The following is a 27,263-nucleotide window of genomic DNA, read 5'->3' on the forward strand; positions in this document are numbered from 1 at the left end:
CTACCTCGCGTAATTGCATTAGGAAGAATATATTGGTTGGATACAAATGGTGATTACAGGTTATGCTGGTCATAAGGAAAACTATTCAAAAAAGATTCAGAAAGGGATTGGTGGTGAGGCATGGGGGAGTAAGCAAAGAAATGGTCAGCTCAAAGGAAATGTATTCTGGGACAATTGAAGTTGAATTAAGATGTGGAGCCAGTGTTTAGCATTTGTTAAGGGGCTACTTTCCAGGTTGCCTTAGAGAAGATTTGTTACAATTCAAACATATCCCTTTCCAGGTCTTGGATGCATAGAACAACCATTCATCTTGTAATCAGTCCATATATGATGTCTCTCTGAGTAAGGTTATTTACAGGGGCGATTTTTCCATTAGGGCTCTGGGGCTGTGCCCCACTGAAATTCCTACACAGTCCTGCACATATATTAAATAGATCAATTTATTTAGAGATACGATTCTAACTCTAAACATATCAATGTATTTAAGTCTGGGCTGTCTGTCCCAGGCTACCTGCCCCATCTCGCTCTGAAGCAGGAGATGGAATCCAGGCAGTAAATCAACTTTCTGAACTGTGACACACGACATAGGCGTACCGTTCTAAAGCCCTTCATTGCCATTGTGGTCTATGGTAGTAGCCACCATAGGCCAGTGATGATTTCAGCATCATGGGTTTGGGCATCGGAGCCTCCATCCCTGCGTGAGGGCAGCTGTCCATCATACACAGGCATAGATCCCACCCAGGCGTGATTTGATTCCTCTGTAATGGTAAGCCATGCCAGGTGTTTATGAGCGGCTTTGAATGAAAGCGCTGATGCTAAGCTGAAGCCTAAGCAAAGTGCATGTCAGTAGGTTGGCTTCTTTGCAAAGTACACAGAACAATGGGCATGTAATCCAGTTGCAATTAAAATTCTGTGTAAATGCGTGAATGGGATACACAGATGTCAAAATATTTACAATGCAAAAGCAAAGGAAATACATTTCTTACATGTGAGTGAGTGCAGTGATGTTTGGAAGAGGTGAAGTGAGGGAGATGTGAGGAAGTGCATTGGGGAAGAGTGAAAAGAGGGTGCTGAAGAGGAAAGAGAGGCGGTTGGCGAGATGTGAAGAGAAAAAGGGCATACATATCTAACATAAAGAGCACAAACTTGAAGGCCAAAACTACTTCCACAGGCCTCAATACTATTTAATTCACAGACTCACAATTTCAAAATTGAAACATTTCCAATGTTTATTATTTAAAGCAAATCATTATTGTTACTCATTTATCTTAAACAACTAACAGCCATTTACAAAGCCACTATGTTAGAAAAGGGGGTCTCCAGTTGGCAATGGTTTGCACCTTTGTCCAAATAGGGAACCTTGCTTCTAGTCAGGGTAAGGGGTACACGCCTGAATAAACCCTGCTCACTCCCTTGGTAGCTTGGCACGAGCAGACAGGCTTATCTCCGAGGCAGTGTGTAAAGCATTTGTGAACACATACAGTAATACAGTGAAAACACTGCAAATGGACACCACACCAGTTTAGAAAAATAAGTAATCTTTACTAGGCTTAACAGAAGACCAAATGACAAAAATCCACAATAGACTATCAAGAATATGGCTGTAAAAATGGTAGAAATAGGTTATTTCAATGTAGATGGTAAATGCAACACTTTACTCTCAAAGTACCTTGGATGTGTTACGCAAAACAAACAAAAGGGTCGTAGGGAATGTGATGCGTCGGTCCCTTGCTTCGGGGAGGTGCTGCTTCGGTTCCTTACTGCAGCGCAGGGGAGGTGAATCGTCGGTTACTTACCGGAGAGGAGGTGATGTGTCGGTTTCTTACTGCGTTCCGGTTACGATGCATAAAAAAGGGGTGGATGGGGAAAAGCGTACACCCTGTGGCGGGCACCCCATGGTGCCGGCCACACTCTGCATGCCTTGATCGGGGGGACACATGGGCACCCACCCGTGACAGATTTGGAGGGTCCCGGGTGAAGAAGGGCCTGCTATGGCCCCCTAAAATATGATTACGCAAGCCATTTAGTCTCGCTGAGACCGAGTCAATGCGGCTGTCTGAAACATGCATCGTACTGGCTCGGTCGGAATCCGGCTCCATTGTGCGGCACAATTCGGCTACGAATGAGTCGTACGAACAGGATCGGGTTCGGAAACGTTCCGGTCGATGCGTACGTGATCTTCGCATCGTACTTGGACATTAGTACCTGAGTACGATTTGGTTAGAAACAAGGGCTACGAATCGGATCCGGGAAAGCCAAATCCGATTAAGAGGCCTTCCGAACGACAACGTAATCGGGCTTTAAGTGTTAGGTTTAATGAGTTTCTGAAAGAAATCAGAGGGTTAATTAAGCAGGAGAAAGAATTACCCACTATCCCTATTGTTTCTGCCCTTGGCATATTAGCCACACGACAAATCAATCAGGGGGACCAAGTACATTAAATGAAAAATAATTAATGGGGATGAAAACATCAAAATCTCAATACAGACAACATTCTCTTAGGCATCTTTCAACAACCCACAGCTGTTTCTTCAATGGACACACTACAATGCACTATCAGATTATACCCATACTATATTCAAACCAGAAACAATAAAACTGAAAACAGATATGGTCATTGAAATTACGCAAACTTCCCAGTTAGACAATACAAATCCACTGAATCATTGAAACCAAAGTGAAACACAGGGCTGAAAACATTATGCAGACTTCCTCTGGCTTCAAGTAGGAAATAAATTGCACTGGACTGTTTATAAACTTAGATAATAGTTTAAATATAGAGTGATAGACCTTCTTGCCAATGGAAACTCACAGTTTATAATATGGCAAGTTGGAGCCTTTTGATTATATCCTCAATTTCTGTCCCAGTTAGAGGCAAAATTGTTGTTAGCAATAGCCCCTTAGAAGAAGATGCTTTAAGCTGCCAACAACTTTCTGGCATTCCTGCATCCCTGATAACCTCACCCCTAATCTTGTAGTTATTTTAGTGATCTCAGGCACTGCCTGTTAAGATGTATGTCCTGCTTATGAGTCAGGTGAAGCAGAGTTACCATATTAAATTCCACTTTGCTTGCTCATGACCCCGTACAGTATCAGATTTGTTTGTTTTCCGTAGAAAGCTGAAGACCAGTGTCTCTATTACTTATAGGGCCCACTTTCCCTGTTTACACCATGGTGCACCTTCAAACAGACGCGCTGGGTGCAAACAGGGATAGTGGACCCTATTAGGTTCAGTACACTGCTCATAGGGCAGCCTGAACTTGTGCTGCCCTAGGGGCAGCTCATTCAAGGGAAATACGGAGCAGCTGATTCAAAGCAGCTTAATTTTTCATTGTGCAGGTGACACCCGTCTCAACTATAAAGAGAGGAGAGAGATCTCCTTGCAGGCAGGTGCAGTGATTGACTGCACCCACCTGCAATGGGATGTGACCCCCTCCAGAGGGCTGCCATCAGGTGGCACACTGGCAGTACTCACCTTTTTGTGTTGCACTGTCAGTGTGCCTCCAGACCGCTTCTTTACCTCTGTGCCCACATCCATAATACGGCACGGGTGCAGGGGTAAAGAGATTCCCGCATTCGCATGGGGCCACAACCCCATGCAACTGAGGGAACACCCTCTCGAGATAGCTCTGGTGCAACATATGTGCTAGTGCTATCTGTATTACAAAAGGGTCCGCACAGGCATCTGCAGCAACTTCTGAAATATCAAAGTGCCCCAGGGGCACACAAAGCAGGCACAAATGGGGCACGTCTGTAATACAGGCCCAGCTTTTATCTACTCTAGGGCTTTGACTGGAACAAGTAAGATAAGGTTTTAGCACGAAGGATATCCCCCTGGGGATGAGGGGGAGTTTTATAAATACAAACATACATACATAAATGAGTGGATCAGCGTTCCAGCATACAGGTTTTCCTGGTTGTCGGAATACCAGAGCAAACTGTACCAGATGGCTAATATGGCCAGTAAAATTGCATGAGACTTAGGCTATAGCAGCCCTACCAAATATTATCTTTCCCCTCTCTCCCCTATTTCCCAACCAAAGGCCATGCATACACTTACCCCTGCTCAGAACTGGTGGTATATGTATGTGTTGAACCCCCTAGAATTTTGAACTCAATGTGGTTTTACAAGCAGTAAAACTGTTTCCGTATGGGAATTCCCCATTGCATTGTAGTAGAATTTTAATTACATGGTACTGAAATGGTGTTACACCATGGTATTGTAAATTTTGCATGCAGATTTACCACCCCGTCTGTATCATGCAACACGTAATCAGGCCCTTAAAACTCTACCACTAGAAATGAAACTGCAGAAAGTTACACTAAAGGTAAAGCTCCTTGTGCAGAACTGAGTAAAGTCAAGGAGCAATAAATGAAGTATGAAGAAAAGAGACTTGGCAATTTGGCAGAGGTAAAGAGGATGCCAGGACCATACCCACCCTTGCATGCTACAGCACTCCTTGCCAGGGACCATGACTCAGGAAACATGTTGGGGGATGTGGTGGTGGATGTGGTGGACGTGGTGGTGGTGTTGGACGTGGTGGTGGTGTTGGACATGGTGGTGGTGGACGTGGTGGTGGACATGGTGGTGGATGTGGTGGTGGATGTGGTGGACATGGTGGTGGATGTGGTGGTGGATGTGGTGGTGGATGTGGTGGTGGTGGATGTGGTGGTGGTGGATGTGGTGGTGGGTGTGGTGGTGTTGGTAGACATGGTGGTGGTGGACGTTGTGGTGGTGGATGTGGTGGTGGTGGATGTGGTGGTGGTAGTGGACATGGAGGTGGTGGACGTGGTGGTGGTGGGGGTGGTGGTGGATGTGGTGATGGTGGTGGATGTGGTAGTGGTGGAGGATGTGGTGGTGGTGGAGGATGTGGTGGTGGACATGGTGGTGGTGGATGTGGTGGTGGATGTGGTGGGGGCCGTGGTGGTGGTGGATGTGGTGGTGGTGGATGTGGTGGTGGTGGACCTGGTGGTGGACGTGGTGGTGGGCATGGCAGACATGGTGGTGGACATGGTGTTGGTGGTGGGCATGGTGGTGGTGGTGGTGGGCGTGGTGGTGGACGTGGGGGTGGAAGGGGTGGGGGTGGTGGTGGTGGTGGACGTGGTGGTGGACATGGGGGTGGTGGTGGACGTGGTGGTGGTGGAAGCAGTGGTGGTAGACGTGGTGGTGGTGGACGTGGTGACAAATAGTGTGAAAAGGTAAAATCAAAACACAGAGTGAATGATAAAAAAAAGAAAGCAAGATAGAGCACGAGGAAAGAAGTGATGAGAAAACTGTCACAGTAGAAGCAAAACACAAAGTAAATGATAGCCGTGCACGAGTGAATAACTAATGCTGCTATATTAAAGCACACGTGTGCTTGTCACAGTAAAAGCAAAACACACTGCTGGCACTGCAATCGTGAGTTTGCTGGCCCGGGAGTGGTGCGTGCGTGTGTGCATGCACGCACAGTTTGCTCTTTTTCGAAGCACATACTCGTGCTTGTGGCACGCCCCCTGCTCGCTCCCGCAAGGTGGATGCCGCTACGAGTATGTGCTTCAAAAAAGGTCCTCCTACGAGACCACTAGAAATGAAACTGCAGAAAGTTACACTAAAGGTAAAGCTCCTTGTGCAGAACTGAGTAAAGTCAAGGAGCAATAAAGGAAGTATGAAAAAAAGAGACTTGGCAATTTGGCACAGGTAAAGAGGATGCCAGGACCATGCCCACCCTTGCATGCTACAGCACTCCTTGCCAGTGACCATGATTCAGGAAACATGTTGGGGGATGTGGTGGTGGATGTGGTGGACGTGGTGGATGTGGTGGACATGGTGGATGTGGTGGACATGGTGGTGGTGGACATGGTGGTGGATGTGGTGGACGTGGTGGTGGATTTGGTGGTGGATGTGGTGGTGGTGGATGTGGTGGTGGTGGTGGTGGATGTGGTGGTGGTGGATGTGGTGGTGGACGTGGTGGTGTTGGAGGATGTGGTGGTGGACGTAGTGGTGGTGGATGTGGTGGTGGATGTGGTGGTGGCCGTGGTGGTGGTGGATGTGGTGGTGATGGACATGGTGGTGGACATGGGGGTGGGCATGGCGGACGTGGTGGTGTTGGTGGTGGGCATGGTGGTGGTGGTGGGCGTGGTGGTGGACGTGGGGGTGGAAGGGGTGGGGGTGGACGTGGTGGTGGACATGGGGGTGGTGGTGGACATGGTGGTGATGGAAGCAGTGGTGGTGGTAGACGTGGTGGTGGTGGACGTGGTGACAAATAGTGTGAAAAGGTAAAAGCAAAACACAGAGGGAATGATAAAAAAAGAAAGCAAGATAGAGCACGAGGAAAGAAGTGATAAGAAAACTGTCACAGTAAAAGCAAACCACAAAGTAAATGATAGCCGTGCACGAGTCAATAACTAGTGCTGCTATTTTAAAGCACACGCATGCTTGTCACAGTAAAAGCAAAACACACTGCTGGCACTGCAATCGTGTGTTTGCTGGCCCAGGAGTGGTGCGTGCGTGTGTGCGTGCGCGCACAGTTGCTCTTTTTCGAAGCACATACTCGTGCTTGTGGCGCGCCCCCTGCTCGCTCCCGCAAGGTGGATGCCGCTACAAGCACGAGTATGTGCTTCGAAAAAGGTCCTCCTACGAGACCCAAAGATGTGTGTGCTCCTAGAAAAGCTCCTTAAATCAGACCCGAATGGGTCATGATATAGATAATGCATTCATGTGAAAGTGCAGAGGGCAACGACCGAGATACCTATTATTTTAAGTGCTTGCATTCATTCAATGTAACAATACTGAAGTTCACCTGAGGGGACCTTCCGGACATGTGAAGGAGTGGGGGCCAGGAACTGCATTGTTCATAGTATTATGGATTAGGCTTATCAAGTGACTCCCTGCCTTCTTCCTTGAGGCAGTAGTGTTCCAGCCTTGGACTTTAATTCAACACATAAATGCATTATGGGCCTTGTAGTCTTGCTTTGCATTCACTTCAAGAACGTTTGGAATAAAGTATCAGATTAGTCCATTTTAAGGGAGAGTCTAGGACTGGAAGATGCAAATAAGTACGGCAAAATGGAGTCCTCCAATCCCATTTACATGTAGTCCAGCAAGAGTGATGCTAGGAAAGATGTTTCAGAAACGGGGGCATGCAGAGCACAATGATGCAGGATTACCTGTGCCTGCCGTGTACATTGTTTGCCTAGCTGCTTTGGTGTGCCTGTGTTAATAGATGTTCTGCTGGAGTTCTAATTCCCACCCACCTACCTCAGATGTTCCTCAGGAGGTGGAATGCAGGCCATGCCAGGGCCTATGAGATGTCTTTGGATGCAGTGTAAGCTTTAACCATTCAGCGAGCAGAGACGTTCCTTTGTTGCCCGGAAACAATGCACGGTGAGAGGTGGCTGGGCTTAAGAAGGGAGTTAATGTAACCTGGCAATCTACCCGATACACGCCCACTCAAAAAACTGAGGGGCATATGCATCAACCAAAGTAATACCGATTCCTTAATAGCGAAAAATAAGGAATCGCCATTAAGGAATCGGTAATTGGCATGCATCAACAGATTCGGTAAAATTTAGCGATTCCTTAAAAATCGCTAAATTTACCGATTCCTTAATAGCGGGGCACGCAAACGGCCCCACTAGCAAATAGCGAGTTCGGTAATACCGATTTGGCTAATAGCGAGTTCGGTAATACCGAATTAGCAATTACCGAATCGGTAATAGCGAAATCACAAATTGCCGCGTCGCACCGGGAACAGGCTGATGACATCACCAACCAGGAAATACTGCTGCCCCACCCACATAGCCTCGACAGAGGAGCAGACAGGAGCTGGAAAGAAGGACAGGCTGTGCAGAGTGAGGCCACACAGATTCTGCCAGTCACAGCACACATCCATCATGTCGCAGGAAGTGCCATCCAGCGCTGAATCTGCACGCAAGCGCAAGAAGAAGTTTTCAGACAGGGAGCTGGAGTACCTCATCGAGGGAGTGGCCAGCAAACACGACCGCCTCTTTGGCAAGCTGTCCCTCAAGGTGCCTGAGACCGAGAAGCGGCGCATCTGGCAGCGCATCCGTGAGAGGGTCAATGCGGTTGGCGTCACTAGCCGCAGCATCGACGATCTCAAAAAACGGTGGTATGACCTCCGGAAGCGCGCAAAAGAGAGGATTGCTGAGAGGCTCCGGGAGGCAAGAAGGACTGGAGGCGGAACAAGCACTGCACCATCCAACACAGCCCTGGAGGACCTTGTGGAAGGGACGATAGAGCGGGAAGCCGTCGTGGGGGTGATCCAGATGGACACGTCCGGCGCAGCCACAAGTGCCCAAGGTAAGATGCATGCCTGTGCCACACCCAGCATAGCGTAAATCCATACCCATGCCCCCAGCCCAATCTCACTGTGTCTGCAGCTCTGGCACAGACAGTTCCACACATGACACTACTGCATCTTGGGAGTTGTAGTCTAGTCAGCCCAGAGTGCAGGCACAGGCGTAAATCCTCACACAACACATATTTTGTACATGGCTGTAGACTGTTCATTTGTTGGACCACAGAGGGACATTGATGGGTACAACACTATGTAGGTGTAATCATCCCACTAATCATGCACTGTTTCACACACAGATGCATCACCTGGGGACTCTGACGACAGCGACCAGCTGATCATATCTGAGACACCCGTGGAGTCAGACCAGGAGACTGTGCAGGATGCGCACGCACCGCCAACACCTGCCACCCCACCAGCACAACCTCCACCAGCGCCACAATCATCGGCACCAGCACCAGTGCCACAAGCCAAGGCACCACCACCTGCGCCACAAGCAACGGCACCAGCAAGCCAGCCTGCAGCCAGTGCAGCCACAATACCGCAGAGGCACAGGCACCAAGTTGCGCCCTTGCAGGAGATGGCAACCCCCCCCCCGCAATTGGCACCCACGCAGCGCACATCCACACCACCTGCTGCACCACATGGAGGCTCAAGACACGCACGGCGTCACAGGGCCCGTCGCAGTTCCGTCTCCTCAGCTGACCAGGATGTCCCAACAACCTCTGCAATTGAGGAGAGGATGCTGCGCACACAGAACCTGCAGGGAAGACATGTGGCTAGCATCAGCTGCAACATCGTGCGCCTAGCGAGGGAGATGCGCGCCATGACTGCAGCAGTCACCAACATGGGCTCCGCGGTCAGGGACATGGGCACGGCGGTCAGGGACCAGACCACTGCGGTTGCTGATGGCAATGCTCAGCTCAGGGAGGAGGTACGTGAGCTCACCCGTGCCATCAGGGAGGGCCATGAGTCCCAGAGGAGGAGTAACCGGCAGCTAATGTTGCGTTCTGCCGCCGCTACCAAGGCCATACAACGGCACAGCAACTGCACCGCTGTGTTGGCACGCCGCACAGTCTCCCTGCAGGTGGACCTTGGGCACTTCTGCGGTGATGTTGCCAAGTCACTGGGACACATCACCACTGCTGTGGAACAACTTCAGAGCAGCACATGCAGTGCTGCAGCATTGGGAGGGGATGACACCAGTGAGGCTGCCTCCAGTGTCAGCAGCGTGTCACTGGCAGAGGCCAGCACCAGGCGCCGAAGTTCGCGTGCCTCCACGGGGACAGGCCGTGGTGAGGGTTTGGATGCACCTGAGCGGAGGCTTGGTGTACGTGGCAAGCGGCACTAGAAATTTGGACATGCTGCAGGTCCATGGTGGAGCAACCATGGCCATCCAATTATTCTGTTTGCACAGGCCTGACTTTAAGGAACCTTTTATTTACATTTATGCAATCGGAGCATGATTCACAATGCTAGTTCTGTTGCACAATCCTCTGGGCTACTGTGCATTAAACAGTTGCACCCAACACCAACTTGTAATGTCTCATTTTACCCAGGGTCAAAAATGATTTTGCGTTATGTCTGTCCGCCTCCTATGGCCCTCTGCTGTGTTAGGGATGTGTGCCGGTCGTCGTTGGGCGGGTGGTTGGTCAGCCTGGGGGTCGTCATCCCTGTCCACCTCCATGGGTATCCCCCTTCTGGTGGCAATGTTGTGCAGCATTGCACATACAGCAATTATTCGACAGCATGTGTCTGGTTGGTATAGCATTGCGCCGCCAGTCTTGTGGAGGATACGGAAGCGGCTCTTGAGAATCCCAAAAGTCCGCTCTATCACATTCCTCGTGCTGATGTGTGCAGCGTTGTAGCGATGTTCCTGCGTGGTTGCTGGATTTAGGTATGGGGTTAGTATGTATTCCCGCAGGGCGTAAGCACTGTCACCTAGAAGATAGAAGCATAGACTTAGCATTGGTGATGTACATACATGTGTGGTGTTGGTGTGGGGAAGCGTAGTTCTACTTACCTAACAGGAGTCCCTCTCCAAATTCGCCATTGAGTAGTCGCCTGTGCATTCCACTGTTGCGGAAGATGTATGAGTCGTGTGTGCTCCCTGGGAATTGTGCCACTAGGTCCGTTATGATGTTGTTGGCATCGCACACAACCTGCACGTTGATCGAGTGGTATGACTTGCGGTTCCTGAAAAGGTACTCATTTGCTGACGGAGGGCATATGGGGATATGCGTGCAGTCGATGCATCCAATCACATGTGGAAATTGTGCCACCTGGTAGAATGCCTGTTTGGTGCGGTCCAACTGCTGTGGGGTTGTGGGGAAGCTGATGTGTCTGTGGAGCATTGTCAGCATGGCATCTAGGAATTTTTGGAAGAAGCGTGACAGTGCGCTTTGCGAGACACCTCCGGCAACCGCAATTACCCCCTGGAAACTCCCTGAGGCCAGTAGGTGCAGGCTGCATAGTACCTGAACGTGCGCAGGGATTGCATTTGTCCGGTGGGTCTGGTGCTGCAGTAATGGTTCCAGGTCTGCAATCAGGCGCATGATCATAGCGCGATTGAGGCGATATTTCTGGTACACCTCGTCCTCATTCTGGCCGAGCAGGGTTATGCGCAGTCTGAACACTCGCTCCTGGACCCTTCTCCTGCGCTGTCCTGCTGCATTGATCCGCATCCTCCTTGCAAGCACGTAGAGGGCAGCCATTTTGTGGGAGCCAACAGGGTCTCCTGGGCCAAATTTAAGGGTTTAGTGATTGCCTCAATCATTTGCACATGTAGGAATTTTTTTTTTTTTTTTTTTATTTTTTTTTTTTGTGACTTTACCTCCAGGTTTTGATTCCCCTTATTTAGCTCTGGCAAAATAGCGATTTTTGGGATTTTCGTTATTAGCGAGTTTTGTTGCATTGGGGTGCGATTCGTTATTTGCTATTGGCAATTTCCGGGAGCTAATAGTGATTTCGGTAATTGCGAATTCGGTATTTAGCGATTCGGTAAATTAGCATTTTGGGTATTAGCGATTCGGTATGTCCGAGGTTATTTATTTAGCGATTCGTTATTTGCTCGGGTTTTGGGTTGATGCATTGGGATTGGGTATTTTTAACACAATACCGGGAGCTATTACCGAATCGGTATTTTACCGACTGGATTTTGGCTTGATGCATAAGGGTGTGAATCGGTTTTAGGACTGAAACTCTACAACCTGGGCAATATGCGTGCCAATGTTCTTTTACAGGAGATACTTTCAGTATGGTTGAAATTAGCAGGTACCTGAATTTATTTTTGTTGTTACTAGCGAGTGCAGGTTTACATGGCCATGCTATGTGTTGAAGTGTGGCGCTCAGCTCTGCCGCGCCTTAAATTTAAATTGACACTGTTCATAAATGAAGAAAGCTGCGCTGTCATGCCACTTCTTAAATTTAAAGTGAAAACGACACCGTACAGTAATAAAGAAAAGCATGCTGCCATGCCACTCCTTAAATTTAAAGTGTCAAGCAGTTTGGTTTTTCCATAGCAGGCAAAATAAAAGCAGAAAGGATTCTTTGTGTTGGAAAGTGGCCCCGGGTGTCAGCAATTTTAGACAATAATACATTCAGCGTGCTTTTTGCTCGCCACACAGAGAAATAGGCTAAACGAAGCAGACTGAGTAAAGCGCTCTCTGAAGACTTAACAGATGCTTCGGAAGTCAAAAAAAAAGTCATTTTGTTTGAGAGTGATTGATGAAAGAAATAAACAATGCATACCTACCGCCATTAAGGAAGGCTACTGTAACAAGCATTGGCATAGCCGAGTGGTGCACGCGCGCGCCGGCAAAAGTGAAAGCAGGGATGCGCGCGCGACGGCAGAAAAAGTAAAAGCTCCAGATGGCGCCTCGGGTGCTGAAAGCTGCCAGCTGCACGCGTGAACGCAAGCTTGTCGCCAGCCAGCAGCACTTTGAAAACTCACCCACTAAAGTCTCTCCGAGCAGCGCATGCGCCCTGACTCAGCGAGACCTAAAAAGGGTAATGAGAAAAACTATTATCTTAGAGTATAGTGTACAAAGCTGTTTAATGGACCAGAAGACATTGAACTAGCATCCAAGTACAATCAGAGATGCCAAACAGGTATTCTTAAAAGAAATGTCTAGCAGGGATGGGAAGCGGGCCCTGGTGTGACATTGGAAAACAGTGTTTCCCATAGCTAACTCTGAACACTTCATTGAATTAATTACAATTTGTGGCAAACCTGTGGGTCCCAAAATAATCCAAACATTGGAAGAGGGTGGAGAGAAGCTTGTGCTCAGAAACGTGTTGTATAGGAAATTCATAGCCATATGTTCTGGCTTTGGTCCCAAAATCAAACACTTCTGGGATTGAATTGCACTTAAACCCTGACAACAGGTATATGCTAACAAATCTGGTGCCAAAGGCAAGTACATGTTTTAAATTTAGATGCAATGATTGTGTACATTGAGTGGGAAAGGAAGTGTCATAAGAGAAGACAAGGTGATGCAACCAGGCATTTTCTAAAGGAGGTGATCATACTTTCACCATGGGGGACATACGTAACACAAATCGGTAGTTGTATGCAAGGAGAACTGAAATGGATTAGGCCAGAAACACAAAATATCATATTGCTAACTATATTAGTTCACCAAAGTAACTTCATTGAGGAAAACTCGGAACACCAGAGAATAGGTGGAATGCTTGAACAAGTATCATAAAATAATCAGATAACAAAAAGTATTTGTTAGGAGTTCATATCTATTCATATAAAGAAATAATGTCTTATCAATGCAAATAAGTTAACTCGTAAGACAATTCAGCATGATTTTTTCGCTGAGAAATGTTCTATCTTTTATATAACTCAGTTTTCGTGTAATCTAAAGTAGAATCATGTCCTCAGGAAGTGATGGATAACAATAACAACTAAATCTACCCAACTACAGTCAATATGGCGTGTATTAGTGTAGAACAGCAGTGCCAGAGTTACTATATCTACAAGGACAGTGGTGTAAACTCAGTGTATTTACACATCACAATTATGGACAGTTAGGCAAGGCTATCTTAGGCTCATGGATGATTGAAAATGTCCCTGTCCCTCCAATGCAGAGAGATGTTAGTCTGGGCCAACAAAGTCCCAAATTCACAAGTACCTTGTGGTATTGATTGACTTGTATGAACGCAAGAACATGCAATATTGGGAGTTGAGGGGGTGGCAGGATAGTCCATCCAAAGACTTGAAACAGAATAAAAAATGCTACCTGAAAATCCCTGGATGACCGGACACTTCAAAACTGTGTGAAAGAATGTGTCATTGAGGCGGTTACATCTCAAGCCAGTTGGGAGGTGTCCAGGGCAATCTACCAGAGATCATAAGATTAATAATAAACTCTTAAATTATATGAGCCAGTAATGCAAGGATAAGGTCACCTGTTTTTGTTGCAAAAGCGTGTCACACCAGCCCCCTCAGTGAGCTGTCAGCTGTACAGTCTCTCCCTCCCAGGTTCATGTAGTTCAGAAAAAGTGTTGGTGGAGTTAATTATCAGGGATCATTGAATCTGAAATATTTTCTTTCCAGCAAGGGGACCCATGTTAAGTTTTGCTTTCAATGGGTCAATCTCAGCAATTCCACATGCTTCTCAAAGATTAAATGAAATAGCATGTCTGGATTGAAGTTAGCAGTATAAATGGAATATATAAAGGTTGCATTTGGTTTGTAAATCCGAAAAAGACTTGAAGTGTCATTGAGAGGTTATGTAGTTGAGCCGGGAAATTCTAATATTATCCCATCCCCTTCAAAACATTCACTAATGAAATGTCAAGCGGTCAAAGCCCAGACCCTTAGGGGAGTTTCCCTAATCAATATGTCATGCCACCTGAGTGCACAGAAGGGGTTTTGCCAGAGGGTATTAAGTAGTGTGGTGGCAAATGGTGATGCTGGAGTGATATGTCCTACATAGTGAAGGTGTAGGGATGATCCTTCTCCAATCACCCATTGCCCTCCGGGGTATGCAGGATCATTTACGTGACCCTACAGCCATTCGTTATTAAGCACTAAGTAAAAGCCCTATTGTTGGGGGTAATGCCCATCATGCCCAGACATTATCATATGATTCATGTTTCTTTTTTTCAGGGAGATTTCAGGGGTCTTACCCCCATCCCCACAGTGTCCGGTAAGAAGCTTTGCAGGAGTGTGTTCTGTTTCTGGAAGAAGGAGCATGGGATGTGGAAGGGGTAGTTTTGTAAGCTGTAGGGCAGTGTGGATACAGATACTACCTTAGTGATGATTACTTGTTCCAATATCGACATATGGAGGGGTGTCCAATGCACCAGAACTCTCTGGAGGGTCACAAGAAGAGGGACAATGTTACTGTTCTGGAACCAGCTGTAACGTCATTTGCAACAGGAAGTAAAGGAAGATGCTCTCCACTTTTCCTCAGTAACCAGCTAGCCTGAGTCTGTGACGATATGGGCATTTCTCTTGCTAATCCAGCAGAGTAGTTTGCCACGTTTTTTCTCATGCTCATACATTTGAGACCGGGATGCACACCAGATGTCTAGGCTTCATCAGCCCATGGTTGTTGCATGGTGATCTGTGTGCCCCCTTTTACAAGAAGATTGTTATGGTCACCAGTATGACTAAACTTGAGCACAAGATCAAACAGTTATTTATTAGAGATGGCAGTTGTCTTTCAGCGCGATCTCTTCAACCTAGAAATGTACTGCTTGGCACGTCAACAGAGCACCGGCTTGAATGCATCCCATAGTCACATGGGAGTCAATAGATCCAATTTGCTGTAGGAACGAGGGTTCCATTTCCTCTGTCAAATGAGTAATTAGAGATTCATCCATAAGCCACCACTCATTGAGTCTTCAAATGCTTCATTCAGCATAGCTCGGGTTGCCTAGGTTAGTAATACAGGGGGAGTGATCTAAGTTGCAATGGGGAAGTATTTAGACTTCTAAGGGCAGGTGCGTATTACCCAGTAATGTGAAGAAATAGTCTAATCTGGAACACGAGCTCTTGGCCCCTGTGAAGAAGAAGGTGCATGCCCTCATTGTGAGTTGGAGTGCATGACACACATCTGAGATGTCGAAAGGAGATGCAACGTTATAGAAAGGGATGGACCCTAAACTAGACCTGGTTTGGGATGAAAAGCAGTTGAAGTTCCAGTGGAATTCTCTAATGTGGTTGATGGTAGAGGAATGTGGCTGATATGGGAAGGAGCCACATATGTTGTGGGAGGTAAGAGTGTGCTACATGAGAGTTCTGGAGGCCATGATATATATTTTATGGGTATCTCGCTATACCGTTCAGATGTTAAAGGAGGAATTCCCTAGTAACCCAGCTCTGCCACTGGATCCCTGTTGAAGCCCTCATGGATGACATTTCTAAACTTATAGTGGCCCAGGATGGAGCAGTTGGTCCCAGCCAGGTAGGGGTCTTTCAGAAAGGAGCTGTTGAGTGCATGCTGGTTTGATCCAATAGTTCAGGCCATTGAGATACAAGGACACAAACTGTACTGATGAGGAGTAGAATATAGTAGGTTCACTGCCCATACATCTTAGGGGGATGGAGGTGATGTGCAGTATAATTCCAAGGTTGGTGTTTGAGTAACTCTCCGGAAATATCAATTACTAGCAAATGGATGAAGAGTGGACCATAAAATGTAATCAAAATAACACATTAACTTATCAGACGCAACTCCCGCCCGTCCATACACTTTCAACAAGATGTATCTGTCATCCTTTTGCGATATATGATACTGAGTTCCCCAGGTGACAAGCAGTCTCAAATTTGTCCAGTGTAAATCAGAAAGACACCTTAATCTGGTAAACAATTATCAATCAAAGATCACATAATGCATGGGAAGCATAGCCCATTCTCAATTGGACAAAATCATAAGATTGACACATTGTAGGAAGAGGAGCATGTGGTACATGCCAGAAATGTCAAAGTGCTATGCTCATTCATGTTGATGGGAGTCAGACATCTATTGAGAATCCTGTACAAAGTACCAGGGATCTATGTAGGCTGCTCAGAGGTTGAGATTCTGGATGTAGAGTTTGGAACATTATAAAGTATTACAACATAAAGGTTGTTTGTGGCATTACCCTCTGGATCATCGAAGTCCATGTGAGGATGTCGAGGGGAATCTTATAGGGAAAGGATTGTCTCTGATGATATACAGTCTCAATACTGTTTTGTTAGTCTGTTCCTGCACCCTGGGCAGAGCTAAGTCTTTTCTGCTTTGACCCTTTTCTGGTTTAATGCATTCTCTTGTGACCACATGCACCAAGGGACCACTGATGCTTGTATTGCTGCAGGTCACCGTTTGGAAGAAGGTCTTTCCTCCACACACATATGCTGCCTCCATACAGTCAAAGAAGAAAGCTTTACCCTGGAAGATCTTTGGGTTCAACAGGGTAGAGTAACATGTACCTGATATCCATGCCCCTAAGTTTATTTTTCACTTCTTCAAATGATTTCTACACTAATTTGGTATATTCTGGAAATATCATTATGTGGTGCGAGTCATTATGAACTGCCTAGCCTTTAATCTTTTGCCCCGCTTCAGATATCAGTCCATAAAAGACCAATTAGATCTAAATATATTGAATGTTAATTCACAATCAAATAAAAATGAAAACTTAACTACCTGAACATTTTCATCTAAGGATCATTTAAGTTAATGATTTAAGTATGTTTAGACTTCAGAAAATACTAGTTGCCCTTACCTTTGACCTCAGAATTAAACTGAGCCATGAAGCCCCGGTAGGAAGTAGAACCATCTGTCTTGAACTTCACAAACAGGGATTTCTGTGTAGAACGGATAGGTGGAGGCATAGATTGGCCACAATATTTTCCGATTAAGGAAGAATCAATGGAAGAACCATCCCTGACCTAACAGAAAATATAATTATAAAACACTATTCATGCATATTTCAGATCAAACATTACCTCAATTGTACACTTACATTGAACAGAAAGCCTGCTTCCCATTAAAGAAAACCCTGGTGTTCAATACATTGAGAATACATAACACGTAACTCTGAAACATTATCCAATATTTCCTCAAGAGTTTGAGGTGAAATTGTAAACCAAAAGGCTGCACAGTCTGTAAATGTCATCAGAAACTCAAGATAGCAGTGTAGGGACATTTTGCATGTTACCAATTTTGTATTTATTCTATTATATGCTCATTTCAGTGCAATTATCTGTTTCCAAACATGCAAATGTTCATTCAAAACAATATGTGAAAAAGTGGACTATGCTCTTTGAAATTTTTGTTGTTAAATGAAGCGAAAAGCATTACTTTCTGTAGCTTATAATGCAGGATTTTTGAGAAAACAGACTAACTTGTTAAAAAGTACGTTATGTGAGTAAACGTTAATGATTTTGAAGATTCTGCTAGCAAGGTAGAGGTAACAATGGACACCAAGTCCAAATAGAAAGTTTGGCTTTCAGTAACAGATAGTAAACAAAGCAATGTTTAAGATAAAAGATGTTTGAAAGTGCTCCTGCAATTCTCAGACTTTTCTGCAATTTTTCTGGAAATTTTTGTTGTTAAATGAAGCGAAAAGCATTACTTTCTGTAGCTTATAATGCAGGATTTTTGAGAAAACAGACTAACTTGTTAAAAAGTACGTTATGTGAGTAAACGTTAATGATTTTGAAGATTCTGCTAGCAAGGTAGAGGTAACAATGGACACCAAGTCCAAATAGAATGTTTGGCTTTCAGGAACAGATATTAAACAAAGCAATGGTTAAGATAAAAGATGTTTGAAAGTGCTCCTGCAATTCTGGTTTTCCGTGTTTTCTTGACAAATGAGAAATTGTAAAATGTTTTCTACTGTGGGCTGGGGCTGCCATTATCTAAATGACCTGTCATGCTTACAGACTAATTAACTGAAAGAAAGGCTATGACACGTAATCTAGGCCTCCCATTGTAATTAAAAATAAACACTGTCTAATTGCTATAATTTGCATACCTCCATACACCGTGTATTCAACTTGGTAACCACACTACATTAACTATAAATTGTCACTCTACCAATGCACTGTGTTCTCACAAAAGATTTGATTTGCGAAGCCATAAGTATTATTGCAAATAATGTTATTTTAGATAGAATAACTGATATGATATAAGCAGTGCATGGAGAAGGCGCAAGTTATAGTTAATATAGTGTGGTTGCCAAATTGAATACACTGTGTATGGAGGTGCATGAGTTATAATAATTTGAAGGTGTGTAAATTATAAATTAAAGGTATTACTTATAAGTTTACAAATATATTTTTTGTATATTTTAACTTATGCTTGAATTTCTGATTGTTGTTTATTTCACGTTTGGTTTATATTGAAAGAATAAATACAGTTGTCCTAACAGAGGTTTAACCTTTGTTTTTTTGCATTGACTCTCAATGTTTTGTTTTAATAAAAATGTTTTTGAAATCATAGAGATTACTGTCATCGAGTGGAATTTCAGTAAGTGGAGTGTGGTACAACAGAGTGGAGGAGAGTGTCATAAAGTATACTGTCGGTAAGTATAGTGCTCTAGAGTGAGTGGAGTGGAATGTGGTACTGTGGAGAGGCGTACAGTGGAATAGCATTCATTGGAGTGGTGTAGACTGGAGTATTGCACAGAGAAGTGCAGGACTGTGAAGTGGCTGAGAGTGGAGTGGTGTAGAATGGAATAGCATAGAATGGAGTATTGTGGAGTGTAGTAGCATTGAGTGGAATGGCGCACAGTAGAATAGGGTACTGTAGCCTGGCGAAGAGCGGAGTGGCAGAGACTGGAGTGCGGTAGAGTGAAATAGCATACAGTGGAATAGGGTAGAGTGCAGTGGCATAGAGTGGAGTGGTGTACAGCGTAGTGGTAAACAGTAGAATAGTGTAGAGTGGAGTGACAGAGACTAGAATAGCGAAGAGTGCACTAGTGAGAGTGGATTTGTGTATAGTGGAATAGCATGTAGGTGACTAGTGTAGAGTGCAGTGGCATAGACTGGAGTGCCGTGGAGTGGCACATAGTAGAGTAGCGTAGCGTATGGTGGAGTGGCTTAGCATGGAGTGGGGTAATGTAAAGTGGCATAGAGATAAGTGGTGTAGAGTAGAGTGGCATACTGTGGAGTGGCATACAATGGAGTGGAATACAGAGGAGTAACATATAGTGTAATAGCATAGAGTGGAGTAACGTACAGTGGAGTTGCATTTAGTGTAATAGTGCAGAATGGATGGACTTACAGTGTAGTGGTATGCAGTGCAGAAGCATACAGTGGAGTGCAGTACAGTAGAATAGCATAGAGTGGAGTGGCATACAGTGGGGTGTCATAGAGAGGAGTACAGTGGAGTGTGGTACAGTTGACTGGTGTAGAGGGGGGTGAGGTACAATGTAGTGGGGTACAGTGGAACAGAATATAGTGGAGTGGTGTATACTGGAGCAGCAGACAGTGGAATAGAATACACTGAATTGGAGGTAGAGTGGAGTGGTGTCGTTTGCAACAGTGTAGAGTGGAACGGCGTACAGTAAAGTAGAGTACAGTAGAGTGGCATAGAGTGAAGTGAGGTACAGTTCAGTGGCATAGAGTCGAATAGCATAGACCAGAGTGGCATACAGTGTAGTGCTGTACAGTGGAATATCATTGGGTGGAGTGTTGTAGGGTGGAGAGGGTAGAGTATAGTGGGTTATACTGTAGGGGCATACAGTAAAATAGCGTACTGTGGAGTAGTGTAGAGTGGAGTGTTTTACAGTGGGTGGGAGTACAGTGGAACAGCGCAGAGTGTAGTGCCATAGAGTGGAGTGGCATAAAATGGTACAGTGGATGGGTGTGGAGCGGAATAACATTGAGTTTTACTGGTATACAGTGTAGTGGCATAGTGTCACAGAGTGGCATATAGAGGAATAGATTGCCATAGAATGGAGTGTCATCCAGTGGAGTAGGGTAGAGTGAAGTAGGGTAGAGTGGATTGGTGCAGAGTTGAGTGGTATGCAGTGAAGTGGTGTAAATGGAGTGATGTAGAGTGCAGTGGCATACAGAGGTGTGGTGTACAGTGCAGTAGCATAGACTGGAGTGTCACAGAGTGGAGTAGCATTGAGTAGAGAGGGTTAGAGGGCCATAGAGTGTATTGGTGTACAGTGGAGCGGCATACAGTGGAATTCATATATTAGAATGGTGCATGCTGGAGTGTCAAAAAGCGGTGTTGCATAGAGTGGAATAGCATGGAGTGGCGCATCGTACAGTGGAGTTGCATACAGAGGAATAGTGTAGAGTGTATTGGCATATAGTGTAGTAGTGTACAATGGAGTGGCATAGACTGGAGTGTTGTATAGTTGAGCAGCATACCATGGAATAGCGTACAGTGGAGTGGTGTACAGTGCAGTTGCATAGACTGGAGTGTGTTAAAGTGAAGTGGTGTACAATGGATAGCGTAGAGTAGAGTGGCACAGAGTGGAGTGGCATGAAGTGGAGTGGCGTACAGTGGAGTGTTGTAGAGAGGACTGGCATAGAGTGGGGTGGCATACATTGGAATAGCGTGGAATAGATTGGCATTTATTGGAGTGGCACACTGTGGAATAGTGTACACTAAAGTGGGGTAGAGTGGAGCAGCGAAGAGTGTAACAGCATAGAGAGGAGTGGTGTACAATGGATTAGCGTAGAGTACAGTGGCATGAAGTGGAGTGAAGTACATTACAGTGGCATACAGCAGAACAGTATATAGTGGAGTGGCGTACAGTGTAGTGGTGTATAGTATACTGGCATGTAGTGGAGTGTTGTAGAGTGGAATACCATAGTGTAGTGTTATATAGTAGAGTGGGGTAGAGTGGGGTAGACTGTCGTGGTGTGCAATGTAATAGCGTACTGGTAAGTAGCATTGGGTGAAATGTTCTAGAGTGGAGTGGCATACAGTAGAATGGAGTAGCGTATACTGGTGTAGATTGGAGTGGTGTTGAGTGGAGTGGCATACAGTGAACTAGTGTACAGTGGAGTGGTGTGGAGTGGGGTGGAAGAACATTGAGTGTTACTGCTGTACAGTGTAGTGACAGAGCGGATTGGCATATTATGGAATAGTCTACACTAGCGTGCCATAGAATTGAGTGTCATACAGTGTAGTGGTGTAGAGTGGAGTGGCATTCAGTTGAGTGCCGTAGAATAGAGTGATGTACGCGGTAATAGCATACAGTGGATTTTCGTAGAGCGGAGTGGTGTATAGTGGAGTGGTATACAGAGCAGTGGTGTAGACTGGACAGGCATACAGTGGAGTGGAGTAGAGTGGAGCAGTGTTGCTGGGAAGCTTAGAGTAGAGTGGCATATAGTGGAGTGGGGTACAATTAAGCGGGTAAAGTGGAGTACAGTGGAGTGGCATACAGTGAAATAGGGTATATTAGAGTGGCGTACAGTGGCGACGCATAGAGTTGAGTGTATAGATTGGAATGACAAAGTTAAATATTGTAAAGTGAAGCTGCTTACAGTGGAATAGTGTAGAGTGTATTAGCCTTTTGTGTAGTAGTGTACAGTGGAGTGGCATACGCTGGAGGTTCGAAAGGTTGAGCCGCATACAGAGGAATAGTGTACAGTGGAGTGCAGTGGCATAGACTGGAGTGGCATAGACTGGAGTGGCGTAGAGTGGAGTGGTGTATAGTGGAGTATGGTACATTTGAGTGGCGTACAGTAGAGTGGCAGAGAGTGGAGTTGCATACAGCAGAGTGGAGTGTTGTACAATGAAGTTGTGTACTGTGGAACAGTGTAGAGTGTATTGGCGTGTAGTGTACAGTGGAGTGGATTAGACTGGAATATCATACAGTTGAGCAGCATACAGTGGAATATCACACAGTGGCATGGGGTACAGTGCAGTAGCGTGAATTGGAGTGTGTTAGAGTGGTGTGTTAGAGTGGAGTGGCATACAGTGGAGTGTTGTAGAGTAGAGAGGCATTCAGTGGAGTGGCATAAAGTGGAGTGGAATACAGTGGAGTGTTGTAGAGTGGAGTGGCATAGAGTGTAGTGGCATACAGTGGAATAGCATACACTGGAGTGGCATAGAGTATAGTGTGGTAGCGTGTAATAGTGTACAGCGGAGGGGGGTAGAGTGCAGTGGCATAGAGTGGATTGGCGTACAGTGGAGGGAAGTACAGTGGAGTGGCATACAGTACAAAAGGGTAGAGTAGAATGGCATACAGTTGATAAGCATATAGTGGAGTGTCGTAGAGTGTAATGATGTAGAGTGTAATAACATATAGTGGAGTGGTGTAGAGTGCAGTGCCATAAGGTTTAGTGGTGAGAATGGAGTTGCATTCTGCGGAAGAACGTGGAGGGAACTAGCATAGAATAGAGTGGCATAGAGTAGAGTGGCATAGACTTGAGTAATATAAAGTGGAGTGGCGTACAGTGGAATAGGGTAGTGTCTAGTGTCTTAGAGTGGAGTGACATACGGCAGAGGTGCATACCATGGAGTGGTGTGGAGTGGAGTAATGTTGAGTGTTACTGGTGTACAGTGTAATGACGTAGAGTGGAATGGCATACAGTGGAATTGTGTAAACGTGAGTGGCGCAGAATGGAGTTTCATACAGTGGAAAAGGGTAGAGTGTGAAAGGGTAGAGTTGATTGGCACAGAGTGGAGTGGCATACAGTGGAGTAGCATAGAATGGAGTTATGTACAGTATAAAAGCGTACAGTGGTTTGTCGCTAAATGGAGTGGTGTATAGTAGAATGGCTTACAGTAAAGTGGCATAAATAGAAGTGGCATAGAGTGGAGTGGCATAGAGTAGAGTGGCATAAAGTCAGTGGCTTAGAGTAGAATGGAGTGGAGTGGGGTAGAGTGAAGTGGCTTACAGTGTTGCGGCATACAATGGAATATATATAACAGTGGCATACAGTGGAGTTACAGAGTACAGTGGCATACTATGGAGTGGCATTGAGTAGACCAACAAAGAGTGGAGTGGCATACAGTGGAGTGCTGTAGAGTGGACTGTCGTAAGGTGGAGTGGTATATACTGGATTGACATGCAGTGGAATAGTGCACACTGGAGTGGAGCAGAGTGACGAGATGTACAGTGTAGGAGCAAAAAGTGGAGTGGGGTACAATGGAGTAGCATAAAGTAGAGTGGAGTAAGGTACAGTGTGCTGGGGTACAGTGGAACAGCGTAAAACTGGAATGGAATAGAGTGGATTAGCGTATGATGTAGTGGAATACTGTATTGGAGTGTTGTAAAGTGGGAGCCGGGTACAGAGTAGTGGGGTAGACTATAGTGGTGGAGAGTGCAGTGGCATATAGTGGAATAACGTGTAATGGAGTAGAATGGAATGGCATAGATTGACATGGAATAGAGTGGAGTAGCATACAGTGGAGTGCTGTAGACTGGAAAAATGTTGAGTGTTACTGGCATACAGTGTAGTGACATAGAGGGGGGTGGCATATAGTGGATTAGCAGAGAGTAGAGTGGGGTAGAGCCAGTGTCATACAGTGGAATGGCACAGAGTGTAGTACAGTAGAGGGAACTGGCCTAGAGTAGAGTGTCATAGTGTGTAGTGCCATAGAATGGAGGGATGTACAGTGTACTAGGGTACAGTGGATTGTCATAGAGTGGAGAAATGTGGAGTGGTGTACAGTGGAGAGGTGTTAAGGGCAGTGGCATGCAGAGGAACAGTATACAATGCAGCAGTATACACTGAAGTGGAATGAACTGCAGTGGCATACACAGTAATTGCTTAGAGTGTAGTGTCATAGAGTAGATTGTGTACGGTGGAATAACATACAGTGGAGTAGTATAGCATTGTAGGACGTACAGTGTTTTGGCCTACACTAGAGTTTCATAAAATGGAGTGATGTAGAGTGTAGTACTGTACAGTGTAGTGGTATAGAGTAAAGAGGCGTAGAGAGGAGTGGTATACAGTGGATTAAGGTAGACGGAAGTTGCATATAATGGAGTGATGTAGAGTGGAGTGCCATAGACTGCAATAGTGTAGAGTGGAGTGGCGTAGAGTGGAGAGGCGTAGAGTGGAGTGGTGTACATTGGAATGTGGTAATTGAAACAGACGTACCATGAAAGTGTGTTAACGGATGTAGATTTAATGTGGGAGGAAAATAGATTATTTGGTGCAAATGGTAATTGTTGGCAGTATGTGTGAATAGTGTAGGTAGAGTTAACATTTTAATTTTGAAAATACTTAGTTATATGTTATCCCGCAGTTTACCATGGTAAGTTTGCGGTACACCATAGTGCATGCACATGATAAGGCAGTATGTGATTGGCTGATGGCTATGTTTACCAAAGGTCACTCCAGGGCAGTCATGTCGTTTTCAAGACATTTTGTCTGCGTTCTGCTTTGTGTTGCATTCTGGATTAGGGTATTGGATCTAGGTAAGTAGTACATTTTATTGTTTTTCCCTATCTATAACCACTTTATTAAAGTGTTAATAGGTAGAGAAATGTATTTATAATTTTCTATACATTTTTACAGCAGTTTAGGGAAAACTGCTCATTTAAAAAAAAAAAAAAAAATTTAAGTAGTGCAGTACCTTTCATGTTTTATTACGGTACTGTGTATCATTTTTACTGAAGATTTAAATATGTTAACAATTGGAAAATACACTGTAGTATCTATATTTGTAAAATAGAGGGCACTACAGTATATTTAACATTTTACCATTTTTTCAAATTTATTTTTGCTACCGCAGTACTCCCAAGGCAGTACTGCTATACTCTGTATGTTTAAAAAAAAAAACAATTGAAACATAAATACTTTTACCTACCTATTACCGCTTAAATGAAGTGGTAAAAGGGAGGGGAAAAATATCAAACCTAATACTTACCTACATCTAAGGGCGACATGCAGAACACAGGCAAACTATACCTAAAAACAACATGGCTCCCTTTAACGTGTGTAAGGCCAGTCACTAGTCATTCACATATTGACTTGTCATCGCTATGTACTGCAGTACTTCCATGAAATACAGCAACATTGCACAAAAATAAACCAAACAGTAGATATTACTAAGTTAAAATGCCTAACAAATTACCAAATATTTATCCAACCAACCTGTCATACCCAAAAGGATCATCTCTATACCATAATGTCTAATCCTGCCAAATTTCATCTAATTCCGTTCCGCTGTTTTCGAGCTAAGTGTGATTCAAAAGTCTATTTAAAATGCAGAGGTGGAAAAATGCATTTTGTGACCCCCCCTTTTATTTTTGCACTGCCTTGACCAGTTGCCGTGAAGCTTTCCATTCTCCACCAATGTAGAAAGAGCAATAGGTCAGAAAGGTTTTGCAGGGACTTGTCAAATGGGGGCACGGATATTAGTGCCAAATTTCCAAGGAATTCTTATACCTGGGAATCCTTACTATAACTACAGAGTGGACACTGCCAATCAGTCAGTCAGTCAGTCAAGTAACTTTATTCCAATTCAAAGAACCATAAAAGAGCACAATTTATAAGAGACTTTAGCAGACGTAAAAACATTCCATGTAAATATCAAAATCATGCAGTAGAAGATAAAATAAGTCTCAAGAACTAGACTGATATATCAAAGTAACCAAAAATCATTAGGTACAATATATTAGAATATAAAGAATAGGACATAACAGAACATTAAAAGTGGGTCCATGTCAAGTCCAAGCTCGACCAGTCCTCTCTTTATAAAAAACAGCTTGGCTTGGTGATGTCATTTGCTGGCCAGCTAGTGCATAGTATTACTCATAATGCTTTCTTATTACAGCCACACCCCTGAGGAAATTAGCCACCGCTATACAGATATCACTAGAAGCCAGTGAGTAAAGATAGCTAAAACATTCACAGTACATACACGGGTGAAGGTATTCTAATAAAGGGAGGAAAAATCTAATTCTCACTGACTTATAAAGTACCCAAAATAAAATAAAGTGTGGTGTGCTTTGTTTCAATGAATTGTCACAGGGGCGGGCCCGGAGTTTATCCAACCATCCTCCTTGGCTAGGAACGCTACCAGAAAGTGCACCGTGCTTAATTAAAATCTTGAAAGATAAAATCTGGTCTGAGGGTTTAAAATGTAAATTAAATAAAACTGAGGGTTAGCCTAAACAGGAGAATAACCTCCAGGATTACCTAGGAGCTGCTGAATGCGTGTTTCACCCTTGTTTAGAAATGCTAGTTTGATGGGCTCTTTGGCGTTTGGGGTAATATTCTGGGGATTATCATAAAAATATCCTGGACCTAGCTCTAAGAACATGCAACTGATGAATCCAGGGGCTCTTGTTGAGACTGTGGACAATAATGATATCCTTTATAATATCTCTTGAGAATGCTAAATCCCTGGCAGACATAGACCAGAGCAGCGGCTTGTTATGTCAGCTGTGGGCTGACAATGCTGGAATGCCAGGCAGATACGGTTCTAGCGCCTAAAACCCCAGAAACCCCCATCCTTCCGGTCCATGTTTTGGAGCACCCGAGCGTACAGGTGCACGGTTGCCTCTCCACTCGTCTGGTCTGCATCTGAACTGGCGGTCGTAAGACATATTGCATCACTTTAGACAACCTGTTTTGTGTTACCAACAACAACTTTTATTCTTTCTCTGCATCTGAACTGGAGGCAACCAAAGAGTAGCCGAACTGTATAGCGCTTGGTCTGGCACTGTTGTGGCCTCGTAGCTCTGTCGGACCATTGCTCTAAGCGTCATAGGCAGTTATGTATTAATATATTTATGTGGGCTGTTGTCTAGCGCTAAAACGACACCTAAATGGCTGATTTGAGGTGCTTCGGAGCTTGAGACGAGGCGAACATTCTGCAGATTACCGTAAACCCAACAACGAAAAGCTCTGGAAGCGAGTTCATACGAGTACCTCTTTAAGAGTATTATAAATGGAATATCTACTTATAATAATGGATGGCATGGATAATATGAGGATGGATTGCAGCATTTGGCCTTTTATGGTAGCCAGCAGAATTTGCTAAGGGAGTCTTCTGGAAAGAGATAGAGAGACAAGCCGGTGTTGGGTGAAGT

At 44.9% G+C, this 27,263-nt stretch overlaps 1 protein-coding gene across 1 annotated transcript in view; it reads right to left on the bottom strand.

Annotated features, from left to right (window-relative positions):
- CUBN (cubilin) overlaps window positions 1–27,263 on the bottom strand; it is a 1,289,359-nt gene that overhangs the window by 1,011,332 nt on the left and 250,764 nt on the right. The window contains exon 20 of the mRNA XM_085631507.1: window positions 17,025–17,190. Coding sequence (XP_085487633.1) covers window positions 17,025–17,190 — 166 coding nt within the window. The remainder of the gene's footprint in view (window positions 1–17,024; window positions 17,191–27,263) is intronic.

This window comes from Triturus cristatus, chromosome 10, assembly GCF_964204655.1.
Source record: "Triturus cristatus chromosome 10, aTriCri1.1, whole genome shotgun sequence".
Lineage (NCBI taxonomy): Eukaryota > Metazoa > Chordata > Amphibia > Caudata > Salamandridae > Triturus > Triturus cristatus.